This window comes from Lipotes vexillifer, unplaced genomic scaffold, assembly GCF_000442215.2.
Source record: "Lipotes vexillifer unplaced genomic scaffold, Lipotes_vexillifer_v1.1 scaffold697, whole genome shotgun sequence".
NCBI classification, from domain to species: domain Eukaryota; kingdom Metazoa; phylum Chordata; class Mammalia; order Artiodactyla; family Lipotidae; genus Lipotes; species Lipotes vexillifer.
This window is the reverse complement of record NW_006779498.1, coordinates 462,078-479,522: the sequence shown is the minus strand read 5'-3', so window position 1 is coordinate 479,522 and position 17,445 is coordinate 462,078. Positions and strand designations below refer to the sequence as shown.

Here is a 17,445-nt window from a genome sequence, read left to right as displayed (position 1 = left end):
GGGGTTTTTTTTGTGGGTTTTTTTTTTTTTTTTTTTTTTGGTAACTCCCAGGTGATTTTAATGAGTTGCCAGCATTAAAAACCACTGCTGGCCATTCACCTTGACTCTCTATTCCTTACTTTCTTGGTTGCATGTGAAAATGACATCCAGGCTCACTTGTGCTTTTTCATTCCAGATGAAGGGAGAAGCTGGAAGTGTGCCACACAATGAAAAGCAAAAGCAGGTAAATGCGAGCACCTCACCCACCAAACTGGTGAGAATGCAGCCAGTGACCCTTTCCACATCTGCGCCTGCAGCATAACTGACAACACCCGCCCCTCCAAGGTTTCGGGATAGCTGACATATTAGTGAAGTGCTCGCTTCAGTAGCTGAGCAGAATCACTTGACTCCAGCTGCCTGATTATCACTCAAGCCCCTCTGCCCGCATGAAGGTAGCTGAAGAGCCCCGTAGCTGTCCCACCAAGGTCTCTTGGCACTTAGAATGCCCCAGGCTCAGGCCTTTGGAACCACCCCTTTCTACAGCTGCTCTGGGGACAAGAGAGGCCCACTGGGGGCTGGGAACTGGGGGTGGGAACCAGCTGTTGAGTCCAGATAACTTCTGTGCTGTGTGCTCCTGCCCTTCACAGAGACCTTTGTCCTGTCTATTTACCTGGCCCTCAGGCTGCTAGAGAGAGAAAACACCACTATCCCTGAAAACACGTCTAATCTTACATGTGAAATCGAGGTTTTAAATTTGACTTGGCTTGATTTGATTAAACTCAAATGAAAAATTCCTAGTGAATCTGGAAAGCTCCGGAAAAGGGTCCTTTGAATCCTAAAAAAGGAATAATTGCAAAAGCCCAAGATGAACTGTCTGGCAAATTTGGGGGTGACCTTTGAACAGCCTGTATAAAGGAACAAGTTTCTGTGGTCTTGTCGATCCAGCCCTTAACGGGGGGAGACAGAGAGAGAGAGAGACAGAGAGAGAGACAGAGAGAGAGAGACAGAGAGAGAGAGAGAGAGAGAGAGAGAGAGAGGGAAACAGAAGGTCATTTTCAGAGCTCAGAGAGACAGAAGGTCATTTTTCAAACCTCAGGACCTGAGGAGTACTAGACCTTTAAAAACATTTCACTAGCCATGGAAAACGACTTACTAACTTCTGATCAAAAGTGGGATAGGGGTAATCAGAGAAGAAAAGAGTCAGTGCAGATCCAGGTTGCTCTGAATGAGTCAGTCAAAACGGTCTGCTCCTTTAGATCTCCAAAGGCTGGATTAAAACCTGGCCCCCTATTAGATCAGCTTCCCCTACAACAGTGTACGTGACCTGGTTCACTAACTGCACACACCTATAGGGACCACCACCTCCGGTCCTCTCCCATGAAAGAGTATTAGCAGACTGCATCTGGGCGTAGAAACATAGGCTGTAATGGACATTTGTCATTCCCGCCCAAGGTACTATAGAAATTGGTGACACACCTGGCAGCCAGGGTTTTGCTTCCGCAAGTCTGGGACCTGCTGGTTGACCATCGAGCTCGCAATGGCCACTGTTTTAGGCTTCTGGAGGAGAAAGTGTAAGGACCGCCCAGTGACGGCCAGCGGTCTGTTCTTTGCCCCTAGAAGCCATCACTGTCCCGTTCAGCTGGCAGCCCAGACTAATATCTCTGGAAAGCAGAGGACATATTACAAGTCAGAAAATATATTTATTTACTCTTTTCTTCAAGGGCAAAAGGGAAAATAGGCCTGGCTCAGGAACACAGTTGAAGTCCCTGTGGCCTCATCAAGGATTCTGCAGATCCTTCTGTGATGGCCAAGCCAGCTCCGCCTGTCCATTGGAATTAGCTGGGGACCTTTAAAAGACAGGGAGGCCCAGCCCCACCTCCCCTGCCCCCGCAGAGACTCTTATGTAATCCCGGATATTGGGAGTCTTTGAAAGCTCCCAGGTGATTCCAATGTACAAATAATCTGCATTTCTGTTCAACAAGAAGACTGGTCATGAAATCCCATGGCTCTTGGAAAGCTCACCTGTCCTTCTCTGGGTGACAAAATTGCATGCTAGATTCTCTGGATCAGGTTTGCTCTCTCCCCTCCCCCAACCTTAAGCTCTAACTTTCATACTCACCTCCGCACACAGCCTGAGAGCTCTCGATTAAGGAAGAGCCTTCCACGGAAGTTGGGAAAATGTCAGCAGATGTGCCATGGTGGCACGATTGAGATCCTGATGGCACCTCACTCCTGCCGGGCTTCAGCAGTGAGCTGCGTGCGAAGGCAGGAGGCTTGTTGGGACCTGACGCTTTCTTGTCCTCCCCTAGGAGGGACACATCTGGGGCTCCATGAGGAGGACGGCTTTCATCCTGGGCTCTGGCCTTCTCTTGCTTGTGGCCCTCTGGAACTCAGTCACATGGTGAGTCTTCTCGGCCAGCTCTAATTCGGGAGCTGGGGGCCGTGCGGTGGCGGTCTATGGGCAGAGCATGGATTTAGGAGCTGTCCACCCACCAGTCTTCACCCAGAAACATGAATGAGTTTTCTTTCAAGGCATCTTCAGAGATTTTGGGGTGCTTCTGGCTACTTCTGGCAAGCCCAGTGGGAGAGGCTGCTGTCTACATTCGAAGGGAAGGAGTGGCTCCTCTACGTTCTAGGTGAGATACCCAGACCACCAGCACTTAGGGTTTGGGTACATGGTTATAGCTTAATTCTTTTTCTTTTGTTCTCTACTTTGGGACTTCTCAGTTTATTACTCTAAGGAATGAGGACTTAAAGTTTAAGGCAGTGGTAACCCCAGAGTGCTAAATTTGGGGGTTAATCTGGAATGGATGTTTAAGGATATCTAAGAAAAGAAGTTGAGACGCTTCCTCCATCCCCCCAAATAGAAAAATAAAAAAAGAAATAGTTTGTGTGAAAACAAATGCTTGTGAGAGCAGTAATCCTGCTTCTAGATGTCAGGTCCACAAGTACAAAGGGCTGTTCTGTCTCGTGTGAGGCTGTGTCCTTGGACCTGGTGCAATCTAGCTAGCTCTTGGGCCTTGATAGCAAGTGTTCACTCAAAATGTATTTACTGACAGTGCCAAAGCCTGAAAGCAAGCTCAAAACATTAGTAGAAGAAAAAGCCTATTTTTTTTTTTTTTTTTTTTTTTTTTTGCGGTACGTGGGCCTCTCACTGTTGTGGCCTCTCCCGTTGCGGAGCACAGGCTCCGGACGCGCAGGCTCAGCGGCCATGGCTCACGGGCCTGGTCGCTCCGCGGCATGTGGGATCTTCCCAGACCGGGGCACGAACCCGTGTCCCCTGCATCGGCAGGCGGACTCTCAACCACTGCACCACCAGGGAAGCCCAGAAAAAAAAACCTATTTTAACGTAGATATTTATGACAGCATTATCTACAATAGTGACTGTCCTCCGTCATACATGCATTCACTCACATAATATTTATTAAGTTATTCTGTGCCAAACTCATTTGTAGGATATAGAGATATTTAAGATAAAGTATTAAGGTAAACTGTCTACCCTATTAAAAAACTATGTCACCGTTTGACTGGAAGAAAATTAATAACTACAAAACAAACAAACCTCAACCAAAAAAACTTTGTCACAGTCTAGAATGGGAGATTAAAAAAGTGTCAGTTGTCACAAAGCAAACATAGAAATAAAATGTTTCTGATGATTGCTTTCTTCTAGGAAGAGAACTCCGAAAATGGGCTGAGTATTAAACATGACAGGTTAATGGAATCTTAAGCACTCATTGAAAAGAACAATGCAGATTGCGAATATACATGGGGAGAGTGGTGGGAAAACATTTTATACGTTTCTGTTACGATGATGGGAAAACCACCTCAGTGATAAGCAAATACCAGAGAGAAAAAATATTTGCCATTTGAAATGTTAGAACTGGAAAACAGTTCAAGATCACCTCTGGTGATTTTCATTCAGTATTCCTCCAGGAGCCCTTGGATTGACACATAGGCAGGCACCTCGAAGGGTGGCCCGCTAGGCAACCACCAACCTAACTTTTTTTTTTTTTTTTTTTCAAAATAAAGTTTCTTACTTCTGAGGATAAAAGTAAATACACGCTCACTGTTACAAATAAAAATCACACAATTCAAATAAGCATAAAGAAGGTGAAAATCACCTACCTCTCATATCCACGAAATAACCACTGTTAGTGTACTGCATATTTGGTTAAATTTAAAAGACATCTACTATTTTTTTAAATTTACTTGTTTAATTTTTGTCTGCTTTTTTTGGATCTTCGTTGCTGCACGTGGGTTTTCTCTGGTTGCGGAGAGCGGAGGCTACTCTTCGTTGTGCTGTGCAGGCTTCTCATTGTGGTGGCTTCTCTTGTTGCGGAGCACGAGCTCTAGGTGCTTGGGCTTCAGTAGTTGTGGCTCTCGGGCTCTAGAGCGCAGGCTCAGTAGTTGTGGCTCACGGGCTTGGCTGCTCCTCGGCATGTGGGATCTTCCCAGACCAGGGCTCGAACCCGTGTCCCCTGCATTGACAGGTGTATTCTTAACCACTGAGCCACCAGAGAAGTCCCGACATCTACTGTTTTTTTAACTTTTTTTCATTGAATTGATTATGGACATCTTTCCATATCAACTGATATAGATTTGCTCAAGATTGTAAGCTGTCCTGTCTATTCCATTGTGTGGAAATATTCTAATCAATTTAGGCCATTCTCTGGGAATTCCAGTGGTTAGGACTCCGTGCTTTCACTGCCGTGGCCTGGATTCAATCCCTGGTCAGGGAACTAAGATCCGGGACATTTAGGCTACTTAAATGTTCTACTGTGCTTTTTTTTTCAATTGCTGAGATGGACATTTATGTGCATGAGTGTGTGTATGTCTTTTCTTTCTTCCCCTCTTTCTGTCTTTGTCTCTCTGTCTCTGTCTTAGTCTGTCACTGTGACCTTTTCCTCACTTCAGATACTGCCAAACTGCCCTGAGGATGTTTGAGCCAATCCCATTTCCTCACAGTGCTAGCCAAGTATTTTTCAGGTATCAACTGCCGCACGGCACAGTGATTGATGAAGCAAGAAGGGTACTGGAGGAAGAATATGCAGAGACAGAGAATTAAGTAAAACACCCTTGCTCCTTGGAATATTGAAATTAGAGGAGGTGGCAAATCAAGGAAAAATAAAGTTAATAGTACAAGAGTTAGGTGACACTACAACGTCACTTGAATAACTGCCAACTGGGCTGGACAAAGTGCTTATTTGTTCACAGGAGAAGAACAGAAATACTTGGGATGACTTCGTGGAAAAGTGGGATGTGGAGCAAAAAGCCCTATCGAAATTTGTGCTGATCGGTTATTTTCTAAAGTACCCTGCAGCACATCGGTTCTATCGGAGGTTAATGGGCGGGGAGACCATATGACTTATCATCGAAATGGGACATTTGTGAGAATAAAGGAGGGGTTATTAATCACGATGGATATGATGGATACATATTGAAATTGTCCTGGGCAGACAGGGACAAATGGCCGGTCTATTCTGAGATGTTCTGAGAAGACAGAGTGCTGGGTAAAGAAAAGCCTGAGAAAGGTTGAGTTTAACAAAGTCAAACAGGAATTCTCAGAGCTGTGGCCACACTTGTCTGGACCCTGACTCTCCAAGAAGGTAGGGTGTGAAGACTGTTTTAACCCAGGAGCCCCTTGAGAGGTAGGTTTTCCACTTTGGAAAATGCTCACTGGATGCCTGAAGAAGTAACCCTGCTCATGTCATCGTAGGGTCATGGGGATTGGGGAACCCAAGTGCCCGTGGTGAGCTGTACCATACCAAACTCCTCCTTTGCTTCTCCCTTCCTTGGCTATCCTTAAAGGGCTCAGTGGGCACAGACGCCCAAATGTCAACCGATATTCATTTCTGTTTGGAGTGTAACATACATCTTACCATAGTTTTGTGTTGTTTTTTCCTCCAACCACCTGGAAGGTTGTTGTCCCCGTTCTACAGCTAAGAAAAGAAATAGAGACACTCCTTAAGTGACCCATCCCCGTCCCCACAGCTAGGTTTGTCACCCCAAGACTGAAGGCAGGCCCCCGGCCCCGAGCACCAACACACCAAGGCCCTGGCAAGGGCCTGCCTACAACGCAGCCTCAGTTACCACCGAGCACGTGTTCAGGGAATACTTGCGCCGCCAGCTCCTGAAGTTGTCCTGACGTTTCCTTCTTCCCAACCTTAGGTGCCACCCAGGGGCCCGTTCTGCTCTTCTGGACCGTCAGTGGACTTCTACTGGTGGTTGACACAACCGGAAAGCCTCACTTCATCTCTCGCTACCGAATTCAGGTCGGCAAGAATGACCCTGTAAGTGTTGCTGCAGCTGCTCCTGGTCAAAGCACAGAAAGCAGGGGCTAAAGCCACATTCTCCAGATTCTGCTGGCTGGCCCAGGAGAGACCGGGGCCAGTGGGAGCCAAGTGATTCTGTACAAGGCTCCCCCAGGTTAGAAGATTAGAGAGAGGAAATAATATGACATTAGCCAGCCAGCCAAGACTAATGTCAGTCAAGACTAATCTTCTGACTCCCAGGCCTGGCTCTCTACCTGCCTGTGCTGGCCTACGGCACTGTGGTCAGCATTTTAGGAACAGAAATGATTGTCTCAGCCCAGCACTGGACCGAGTCCCAGATATGTCAGGTAGGTCTCCACCTATCCATGGGAGAAGGGACAGCAATAACTAGATGCTGAAAACACGGATAACAGCTGCCCTTGTGAGAGAGGGACACAGCTGCTGAAACAACGGATAACCCCACTATCATATTAATTGTGAATGTGTCGGTGGTGGTTGTTTTTTAAGCAGGTCCTCCTTCCTGATTATTCAGTACCACCGATAGTACGTAGGTCATCCATGGTAAACAAGGCCTGGACCTTGCTGACAAGGAACTCCTGGCCCAGAAGGAGAGAAAAAGCCAAGCACATATCTTGGATGTACACAGGCCGGGGAATTGAGCCCCACTGTTCACTGCTCCCTGAGCCCAGCTTGCCTGCTTAGTGCTCTGACAACCTCAGAAGCCAAGAAGTTGATTCTTAAACCCAGATTATTTTTACCCCCAGCTCCACCAAAACCACATCCTGGCTTCCTTCCCAGAAAAGACAATCATTTTCTTTTGGAAAAAAAAAATTATTTTTTTTTTTTTTTTTTTTTTTTTTTTTTTTTTATAAATTTACTTATTTATTTGTTTTTATTTTTGGCTGCATTGGGTCTTCGTTACTGTGCGCAGGCTTTCTCTAGTTGTGGCGAGCGGGGGCTACTCTGCGTTGCAGTGTGCCAGCTTCTCATTGCAGTGGCTTCTCTGGTTGCGGAGCACGGGCTCCAGGCTCAGTAGTTGTGGCACACGGGCTTAGTTGCTCCGCGGCATGTGGGATCTTCCCGGACCAGGGCTCGAACCTGTGTCCCCTGCATTGGCAGGCAGATTCTTAACCACTGCACCACCAGGGAAGCCCAGACAATCATTTTTAATTATCTGTCCAGGTGCCTGGGTGAGTCACCTCAGCTCTCAGGGAATTCTACCCAGGCCAGCACTCTAGAAAGCAGAGTGGCTGAGAAATAGTGCCCTTGATCCAGGCTTTCAGGATGGTCCCTTCCTGAACCAGAGCTACTGGCCTGGCTCACAGTGCCCCTCACTTGAGACAGCAGGGGCCTCTCCCATGTCCAGCTCAGCAGGCAGGGACCAGAGCCAAAGGGTTAAAAGCAGGGCTTGTTCCTTGAGAATGTTTCACCTGTCAGACCACGGAGGTCTCCTTACCAGGCACCACTGACTAAATGCGTACGTCTTCAAGGCCAAGTACTGTAAACATCTTCATCATTCAGAAGAGAAAACAGAGGCTTTGAAATGTGACATGGCTTAGAACCATGATTCACACTCAAGTTTTGTGACACCAGGGCTTGTGCCCTGAACCACTAGGCCACATCAGCTCTCAAGAGAATCACCTAGCGCAATAACCTTCACAGTCTACCACGAATGGAGGGCCACACAGGGAAGGTCTCGTGGCATTTGGCAGGAGCTGAGGTTCAGAATGTTCAAGGTTAGACTGTTCTTGGAAAGAGAGCCAGGGCTCGTCTCACCTGCTCCTACACTGTGTGCACCCTCAGGTAGTCACACAAGTAAGAAGGAAGCCCCAGACGCCATTTGGTCTTCGGCCCGTTCCAAGAAGGTCTGACCCCTGACCTAAGACATCAGAAACAGGTCATCGAGTGGGACCTGGACGCAACGGCATTCGTAGGACACCACCAGCCACCCCCGCCGCCCCGCTCTGGTTACCCTCCCACTCTCCCGGCCTGGATGGCTAGCTCACATCTCTCCTCCCTCCTCAGAGCCTCAACACCTCCCCCGTGTCACCTCCTCCCAGAGGGTGGCCTTGCCTTCAAGCAGAGGACAGCTCCCACAGCCGTGCACCACCGCAGCCCGGGGGCAGCACTTGCGCACACGCTCTGCCTGCCCACCTGCTGCAGCCCGTGGCCTCTCTCTGGTCCTACTCCAGCCCGTTCCTCCACTGTCTGCACGCTACACCCAGCACCTCTTGTTTACTCCAGCAAGTTGCTCCAGCAATTCTTCCTTCTCTTTCTTTTGTCCTTGTTTCTTCCTTCCTCTTCTGGATTTTACTCTCTGGCTTATTACAAACCTGCTATAATTTTTCCCAGCTTAAAACCAAACCAAAACCAAAAACCTTGCGTCCATCTCCCATACTCACTCCCACTCATATTTTTGGTCCCCTTTGCAGCAAAGCTCTTTAAAGAGTTGTCTATACAGTTTCTGATTTCTCCCTGTCCACTGTCTTTTCCCAAAATTTCAGAATTATGAAAACTTGAAAACACGTATATACAGAAGTGGAAAAGGTAGTAGTACCCTGACCACTCATTTATATACCACCTAGATTCTCCAGTCCTGTCTTAAACATTTTACAATATGTGCTTTTTCTGTATATGAAACTATAAATATCTAGGCATCTATAATTTTCTGCTTCATCATTTGAAGCTAAGTTCGGACACCATAAAACTCTAAACCCTTCAGCCTGCACCTCCTAAAATAATCACAAAGCAATCCTCTCACCTCCTCTAGAAACCTCCTCGCATCAGGCCTTCACCTCCACCGCTCCACCACGATTGTCCTGGGCAAGGTCACCAGTGTTCCTGTCGCAGGCTTGTCTCATTAGACCTACCAGGGCTGTCTCCACAAGTTGCTCGTGCCGCATCCTGTTGTAGCTTCTTATACCGGCTGCCAAGGCCCCACTGTGTCCTCACAGCTCGCCACTCACCCCTTCACAGCCTCCTTTCTGGATCCTCCTCAGCCTAACCTCCCCACCCTCTTTACGCTGACGCCCAGGGCACAGCCTCGTCGTCTTCTCTGTCCTCATCCCCTCAGCGTCATGACTTTAAATAACCGCCTCAACGCCAACAGCTCGCCACTTTACCTCTCGAGCTCAGAACTCTCTCCCGACGCAGGACTAAACATCCAAATGCCTCCTTGACATCTCCAATGCAACACGACCCAAAGAGAATTCCTGCTCTCCCAGCCCCCAAAGCCTTTGATACCCACAGCCTCCCCAGTCTCAGCTGGAGAGCCTTTCAGTCCAGAGGCCTTGGAGTCACCCCTGGCGACTGTCTTTCCCTCGTACACCACATCCAATCTATCAGGAAACCCTATTGGCGCAATTTCCAAAATGGATCCAGGATCCAGCCCTTTCCCACCACCTCCCTCGCCACCGTCCTCTTAAATGCGTACTTTAGCACTTCTAGTCTTCCCGTTTGTATTCTTGGTCTCCTACTGTCTATTCCCAGCACAGCAGCCAGAATAACCCTGTAAGATCCTGTCACTTCTCCGCTCACAACCTTGGGATGACCCTCGCTTCTCTTGGAATAAAAGCCAAGGTCCTCAAAGTGGCCTACGGGGCCCTATACGCACTGGCTCCTCCCTGCCTCTTTGACCTCCCCTCCCGCTTCTCCCCACCTCACACCTCACTCTTTTCCAGCCAAGTACGCCAGGAGTGTGGCCTATCATGGAGCCTTTTCACCAGCTCTTCCCTTTGCCAGAAGACACTTCCCCCAGATACCTGTTTCCCTCATCTTTGTTCAAATCTCACCACCTCAATGAAGCCTACCCTGACCATTCTACTTAAAACGATAAGAGTACAAACTCAGTGAGGGCAGGAATCTTTGTTTTGTTCACTGCTTCCTTCCCAGCACACAGAACACTGCCTGAAACATAGAGGGTGCTCAATAAATATCAGCTGAATGAATAATCACATGTCACACCCACCTCCTGGTCAAGGCTGCTAGAAGAGATGTATGGCTTCCTCTGTGGTGCTCTCAAACCAAGGCTGCCCAGACCTGGCTTCACCACGGGATGAATTCTGGTCCATCAATACACGCAGGACATGGAAAAGCCAGAGGAACAGGCCGGCCTGAAGTATGAGGACCACGCTGAACCCGGCCTCACCTTGGAGCAGAAACCCTCCAGCTTGCAGACATTTCTCAGGAGGGAATCCCCTTTGAGAATGCCAAACCAGTTCATCAGGACCAGCAAGTGACCTGTGGAGATGGGGCTATTCCCAGGAGCTCCAGGGCTCTGACAAATGCAAGGGTCAGGGGTCACTGGTTCCCAAGGAAATGCTGGCTGTAGTCTTGAGGCTCGAAGGGATGTGAGCACGCGAGGCCAGCTCCCCACAGCGCTCTGGGGAGAATGCGCAGGCAGCCCCTCATCCTGACAGCCTCACCCTGAAAACCAGCAAGACCTGCTCACAGCAAGCGGGACAACAGGCCAGACAGCAGCTCCCTGGCTCCCATCCAGGGAGGCTGGACCACACGAGGAGGCAGGCGACCCTGATCTCTGCACCTGATCCTGGTCAAGGCTCTCTGGATGAGCAGGGACCAAAAGGCTGAAGAAGGAATGAGGCTGGGAGCCTTCTCCAAGCACCCTGGAGGCTCCCCAAGATGCCTGTCGGGAGTACGTGGCGTTGGCCCTGGCCAGAGAAATGGGGAGGACGGTGGTGGAAGCTGCAGAAGCAGGAAGGAGCAGGCAGCTTCAGGCAGAAACTAAGGCCGGGGGAGGGGAGTTTCCAAAGGCAGGGCATTACCAGGGGGTTCCATCCCTGGGCTGGGCAGCACTCAGGGGTTGCTGGCTACAGGCAGACATCACTCCTAGCATCCAGCCCCGAGCGAGGGCCTCCCGAGAGCTGGTCACAGAGGAGCCTGGCTCCTAGAAGGGAAAGACCTACTTGCCACACTCTCATCCACCTCCTTTCTTCCTTCTCCCCCCACGGGCAGGTGGACCCCGTGAAACTACGCCAGTCTATCCACGTGGTTCTCTGCAACCAGTTTGTGATCTCTTTCCCCATGATGGTCTGGCTCTATCCCATCCTCAAGTTGAGGGGCGACCCCTGCCGCCGAGAGCTACCCACCTTCCACTGGTTCCTCCTGGAGCTGGCCGTCTTCACGCTGACTGAGGAAGTGCTGTTCTACTATGCACACCGGTGAGCGCTTTCCTTCCGGAGCACAGCCAGCTCCTCACTCTCCCAGGTTCACCCACCAATGGGGGTGAAGCCTGGCCTCCTCGGAGTTGCAGGGGTGCGACCAACAGCACCTGGCATCGAGAGCCTCCCGCTAACTAGCTAACACGAAGACAACTCTTCACCCCGCAGCTGACAACGTGCGACCACCGACGAGGGTCCGGGATCTCCGTTCACGTGTGTGGCGGGGCACTTTCCCATTCATCCCCTTAATTGAATCCTTTCTGGCCATCCTCCCTATTTTATAGCTCATACAACCGAGGCAGAGAGAGGCAACGTCACCAGAAGAACTCACAAGGCAGGGCTGTCGGAGCACCAATCCAGCGTGTTTACACTGCATGTGAAACTTTGTTCCTACCTTTGGTTTCTCGTGTTCTGGTGGGGCAGGGGGAGAGGGAGGTGGGCTGATTTATCAACTGTTAACTCTCTTCCCAGCCTCCTTCACCACCCAAAACTCTACAAGAAAATCCACAAGAAACACCACGAGTGGACAGCTCCCATTGGTGTGATCTCCCTCTACGCACATCCTATTGAGCATGTGGTGAGTAGAGCTCGGCTCCCCCAGAGGAAGGGGCAGCGGGCGCCAACCCCCTTCCCTAAGGTAGTCTCCTGCACAGAGTGGGATCACACTGGCTCTTTCTTCTGCCCATTCAACAGCTACCATTTGTTGTCGGTATATGCCGGGCGATGCTAGATGCCCAACATAAGTTATCTCATTTAATCCTCCCAACAACTGTTTAAATCCTCATTTTGCTAATGAGGAAGTTGAGGTTCAAACAGTTAATAACTTGTCCTAAGTTTCATGTCTGAAGGAGTTCAGCAAATCAAGTCCAGAAACTCATTCAGCTTCCCCAGATCTGGGTCAAGAAGTCTTCCCGGACACACACCTGCGTCCCCTCCATCCCCTTGGGCCCCTCTTCGAACAGCCCTCTCCTTGCAGGTCTCCAACATGCTGCCGGCGATGGTGGGTCCAATTGTCATGGGTTCCCACTTGTCCTCCATCACCATTTGGTTTTCTTTGGTCCTCATCGTCACCATCATCTCCCACTGTGGCTACCACCTACCCTTCTTGCCTTCACCTGAATTCCATGACTACCACCATCTCAAGTAAGGCAACCCTCCCCACTGCGGGTCTCTGGGCAGTAGCCCCCACGTTTACTCCTAGAGCTCCTGACAGCAGACTCCGGTGTCTCAGTTCAAATGTGGGTCTAGTGGAGGGAGAGGTCTGCAGGTGGGGACAAAGGTGACCATCCTGGGGCCCAGATCACCTTGCCATTCTCTTTCTGTCTGATATTGGATCTTCCTGCCACTATGGGTCTTTAACCTGCGTTTAGGTCCTGGACCCTTTGAGGATCTAGCGTAAGCCATGGGCACTACCAGGAAGATGCATACATGCATAGAATTCCCGCAGGCAATTCAATAGAAGTTGTGCACGCTCTGAAAGCCTCCAGGCTCGTCGGTGTGGTCTAGGAAACTCCTGCACCAGAATCACCTGAGATGCTTTCCTCAAATGCAGCCTCTTGGGTTCCACTCCAAATACACTGAATCAAAGCATCTGGGGGAGCAGGCCTTGGCATCTGCATTTAGTTAAGTGTTCCAGGGGATTCTGATGGAGGTGGTCCCCAGAACCTACCTGAACAAATTGGCTTTGCCGCAGGTTCTGACTTGTGTGTATCGAAATCACAGAGAGCTTTCCAAAGGCAGAGCATAGCCTTTCAGTCTGGAATGGCCCCAGGAATATGTGCACCACCGCCTGGGTTAACCGGAAGCAGGTGGGCAGCACGGTGGGGATGGGTGTAGGATAGGGGGGCTCAGAAATGTGTGCGAGGCTGGCACAGGTGAAATGAACGTGAGCTCGCCCGCCTCCAGCACCCTCCTCTCCCCTCCAGGTTCAACCAGTGCTACGGGGTGCTGGGGGTGCTGGACCACCTCCACGGGACTGACACTGTGTTTAAGCAGACCAAGGCCTACGAGAGACACATGATCCTGCTGGGCTTCACCCCGCTCTCCGAGAGCATCCCCGATCCCCCGAAGAAGACGGACTAAGACACGGCCCGAGTGCCATCCTAGCCGTGCCCTCTGCACGGTCTGCTAAGGTGGCCTGGGGCCTCCTGGTCGCACCTACCAACTCGCTCCTTCGGCCACGCACTCTGATGACAAACCACGAGGGCAGGGGGAAGGTCAGCTTCCTGGAAATGCAGGCCCAAGGAGGGGACCAGGGCTCCCCCAACTACCCCTGTCATCCCAAAGGGGACCAGGGATTGGCGTAACGAAAAAATGTCGCTCCCTGGAATGGAGGCCAGTCAGAGGGAAGAAGCCACTTTGAGAGGGCTCCTGGGGGGTCCCTCTGGTCCTCTGCTGTGGGAGGGGAGAGGGACACCAGATGACTCCTTGGTAGCCCTGGCAAGACAGAGAATGACAAAGGTGGCAGGAGGCCGTGTGGCTCCAGCCATAGCTCCTCCTGATGCCAGGGGGTGGGAGAACCAGAAGATACTGCTTTGCCCCTTCCTGTCCCCAAAAGCCTCTCTCATTCTCTACTCAGGCCAGGGCCAGGACACCCTGGCAACGGCTCTGGGATCAAGTCCCCGCTGCTTCCCGACACACACACGCACGCGCACGCACACGCACAGACACGCGGTGTGATAAAGACCCCACTTCAACTCTGCCCCACTGCAACTGGACATCACCCCTCTCTGAAAATACCAATCACAGGAGCTCTTCCTGGGATTACAACTGAGATACCAAAAAGAGGCGCAGACCAAACCCCAATACCTTCAGCCACAGGCGGAAACCAAAGGGCAAAAGCCTGTGGCCCCGCACAGCTGGGGCCCCCTTTTAGCCACAGAGGGTAGGGTCAGAATTGCTGACCTTTGGGGACACCCAACTGAGGCCCCTTATCAGGCTCTCTGAAGCAGGACCAAAGGAGCTAGAACCCTCTTCCTCCACTAAGGCAAGAAATACACGGCTGAACAGAGGGTAAAATCCTTATTTCCCCCTCAAATGATGAACCAGTCGTTTCCGCACCATTTTTACAGGATGACTTTAGCAGTGATGCCTTTTCCAGTGAGACCTTATTGCCTACAGCAAAACCACAGAGCTGCCCAGGTGGAAGCAGTCCCCACCCTGGGTTCACTCAGCTGCTTCTGACATTGCCAGGAACCCTGTGGCTCCCGGTATCAACGTGAAGACACTCTGACTTGCAAGGCCACCATTATAGTTTCCAAAGTCTGACATTTTCCTGAACATTCAGTTCTCCTCTGTCCAGAAAACCACCTGCTGTAGTTTTATAAAATACTTTTAACATCTGATAGGGCTACATCTCCAGGCAGAGCTGTCACAGGACGATCTCCTGCCACGGGCCCTATCTCCCCAGGGGACCTGCCCAAGAGGCCGACCAGGCGCTTAGCAGGCAGCGTCCTCCTCGGGCCTGGGTGGGCCCAGCCCCCTCCCTGGGACCGCATGCCCTTCGCTTGAGCACAGCTCCTGGTGCATCAGTGCTGGGCGTGCTCATAGCTGCTGACCTGCACCCACAACCTGTCCTATGAATAAACAAACAGTTGGAAAACAGCCCCTCTTCAGTGCACTGAGCGAGGGTCGGGAATGAGGAGTATGGAGAAAGAGGAAGAATGGCGGTCTTTCTCCTTTTAACATCTGTTGACCTGGAGGTACTGCTGGGGCGCAGAGGGGCGAGGGGCCCCGTTCTCTCACCCTTTTTCTTAGGCAGGTCGCTGGGCCTGGCCCCGACACTGGTTACCAAATAGCCTCAAGGAAAGGTCGAGGTCTCAACACTGGCAGCAGAAAATGTGAACGTGAATGGAGAAAGCATGGAAAACCAACCAGTCTCCTCTGACGGCAGTGGATACTTGGGTTTTTCTCTCCCTACATGAGTCGTTCTGGCATCACGACCACATGGTGTCTGGGCGCCACAGCAGCACAAGGCAACACTCTGTGGCTTCTTTCAGGGTATTCCCAGCAAGCCGTGGAAGGAACGGATGTCTTCCTCTTCCCAGAGCGGCCTGCAGAAGCCCTGCCCACTGTCTCCTAGCCTCACCTTTGGCCCCTGCAGGCCATCGGTGCTCTTAAAGTTCCTGTTCACCTGACACAAGGTGGAATTGTCTGGAAAACCATTTCTGATGGGACGCTCAAGTGCCAGGCCCAGGAGACAAACAGCTGTCAGTGAATGAGTAAACAAGGCTCATTTTTCGTTTTGTAATGACACCCCAAGGCCAGGCCGGCATTCAGACTGTTATCACTGCTGGTGCCTGGCCTCACGGGCCAGGGAGAGGCACCAGCGGCCCAGGGGCCAGTCCTGGTGGGAGCGCTCATCCTTCCTTCCCCGGCGTCAATCCTCAGGGCTTGGTGGCCGACCTGGATTCCACAGGGCCAGTGTCGGTCCCTCCTTTATACCCCACAGGGAAGTCTGTCCAGTGAGGAGTCACAGCAACTTCTATCTTCCTGGCTGTGCCCTGACACCATGCCAAGCCACAGCCAGTGCCTGAAGTCCTGGAATTCCAGCTGCTGGAATGGGGTCGCTCTGGTCTGTGGCACTGCCTACAGCTCCCCCATCTCACTTGAGACACAAGGCGGACATGAATTCAAGGCTGGCAGAAGCTCTCCGTATCTCCGAGGAACCACCTGGAAGCACTAGCAGCCGTAGAAGCTGTGTCGGGAGCCCCTGCCCTGGGCAGACTCCCCGACAGCACAGTGGCAGAGCCCCGCAGAGGTTTCATGGGCACATCCCGAGCGCAGGCTCCTCTGGATCTGCGGTCGGAAGGCGAACCAGGCTCCACCCCACACACCCAACAGCTGCAGCCCTCATGGGAGACCAGCCAGGCTTTTGCCTTTTCAAGTTTTTATTTTTATACATTTTTTTTGTATTAAAAAGAAAAGCATAATTACCACAAATTACAAACGACTAAAGCAGGACTAGAATAATGAATGAATCACTTCAGCCTGGAAAGCAGATACTCTCAATAATATTAATGTTATAATACAAGCTCATTCAAGTATTTTACATTTTTTTGTCCTTGTAAGTGTGATATCCTAGCACATGGTAAAGATAACGTACTATGAGCATTAAGGTGGAACCTTCTCCGCAAAGCCGGTGACAAGTTTTCCTCTCCAGTCAGAAATGGGCTGTATGCTCTGATCTTCTCTGCCTCTGCTATCAACACGGCTGAAGGAGAGGGTGGGGCTGGGGCACATCCCGGGCCCTGTGCACACAGGAGAGACCTGAGGCCCCGCTCAGGAGGCACCAGGCGATCCAGACTGCTCTACCCAGGCTTCTGGCAAAAACCCACCACCCTCCCTATAGCTAGTCGTCCTTCTTGCCCCTCCTCCCCACTGCCAGGGCTTTCTGAGCAACTTTCTTTTTAAAAACCAATCATCAGGAAAGGGAAAAAAAGAGCTACAATAGAACAAAACAAAAACATAACAACTTTGACACGGGGGGGGGGGGGGGGGCTCTGCACCTGGATCTGAGCCCAAGGGGTCCAGGCTGGGGCAGGGTCGGGCAGCCCCTCTCTCCTGGTAGTGCCTTTACTCCCAGATTCAGGAGACCGGGGGGGGGGGGGGGGGCTCTGCACCTGGATCTGAGCCCAAGGGGTCCAGGCTGGGGCAGGGTCGGGCAGCCCCTCTCTCCTGGTAGTGCCTTTACTCCCAGATTCAGGAGAGCACGAGAGAAACCTGCCCCTTAGCAGGGCCGAGGTACACAGACCTTCTGATGTTTGATGCCCAAAGGCTGTGTTGGCATGGACCAATCTTGGAAGTGTACAGGATGAACAGAAGGATTTGGGCAGGCTGTTGCTTTGTGTCTCCGATCTTGGATCCCCATGGAGGATGGTGCTTGTCACAGATACATCGGTCCTAAATTCAAGTGTCTTCAGAAAGTGAAGATGTAAACTACTCTTTGCAACATTAACTCCGAACATGTTACAAAAAAAAAAAAAAAAAAAAAAAAAAAAAAAAAAACAAAAAAA

At 50.9% G+C, this 17,445-nt stretch overlaps 1 protein-coding gene across 1 annotated transcript; it reads left to right on the top strand.

The window, feature by feature from the left end:
* Positions 1–175: 175 nt before the first annotated feature.
* FAXDC2 (fatty acid hydroxylase domain containing 2) lies at positions 176–13,513 on the top strand. Its single transcript, XM_007452851.1, has 8 exons — positions 176–253; positions 2,289–2,380; positions 2,512–2,615; positions 6,148–6,269; positions 11,226–11,431; positions 11,903–12,008; positions 12,408–12,574; positions 13,357–13,513. The coding sequence occupies exons 1-8, from the start codon at positions 176–178 to the stop codon at positions 13,511–13,513; spliced, it is 1,032 nt and encodes a 343-aa protein (XP_007452913.1).
* The last annotated feature ends 3,932 nt before the right edge of the window (positions 13,514–17,445 follow it).

What these genes read in the sequence shown, in the direction of transcription:
- FAXDC2 (XM_007452851.1), top strand. Translation starts at nt 176, where the DNA reads ATGAAGGGAGAAGCTGGAAGTGTGCCACACAATGAAAAGCAAAAGCAG. An exon ending in CTGTTCTACTATGCACACCG is followed by an intron (nt 11,432 to 11,902) that starts GTGAGCGCTTTC and finishes CTCTCTTCCCAG; the next exon opens with CCTCCTTCACCACCCAAAAC. An exon ending in CACATCCTATTGAGCATGTG is followed by an intron (nt 12,009 to 12,407) that starts GTGAGTAGAGCT and finishes CTCTCCTTGCAG; the next exon opens with GTCTCCAACATGCTGCCGGC.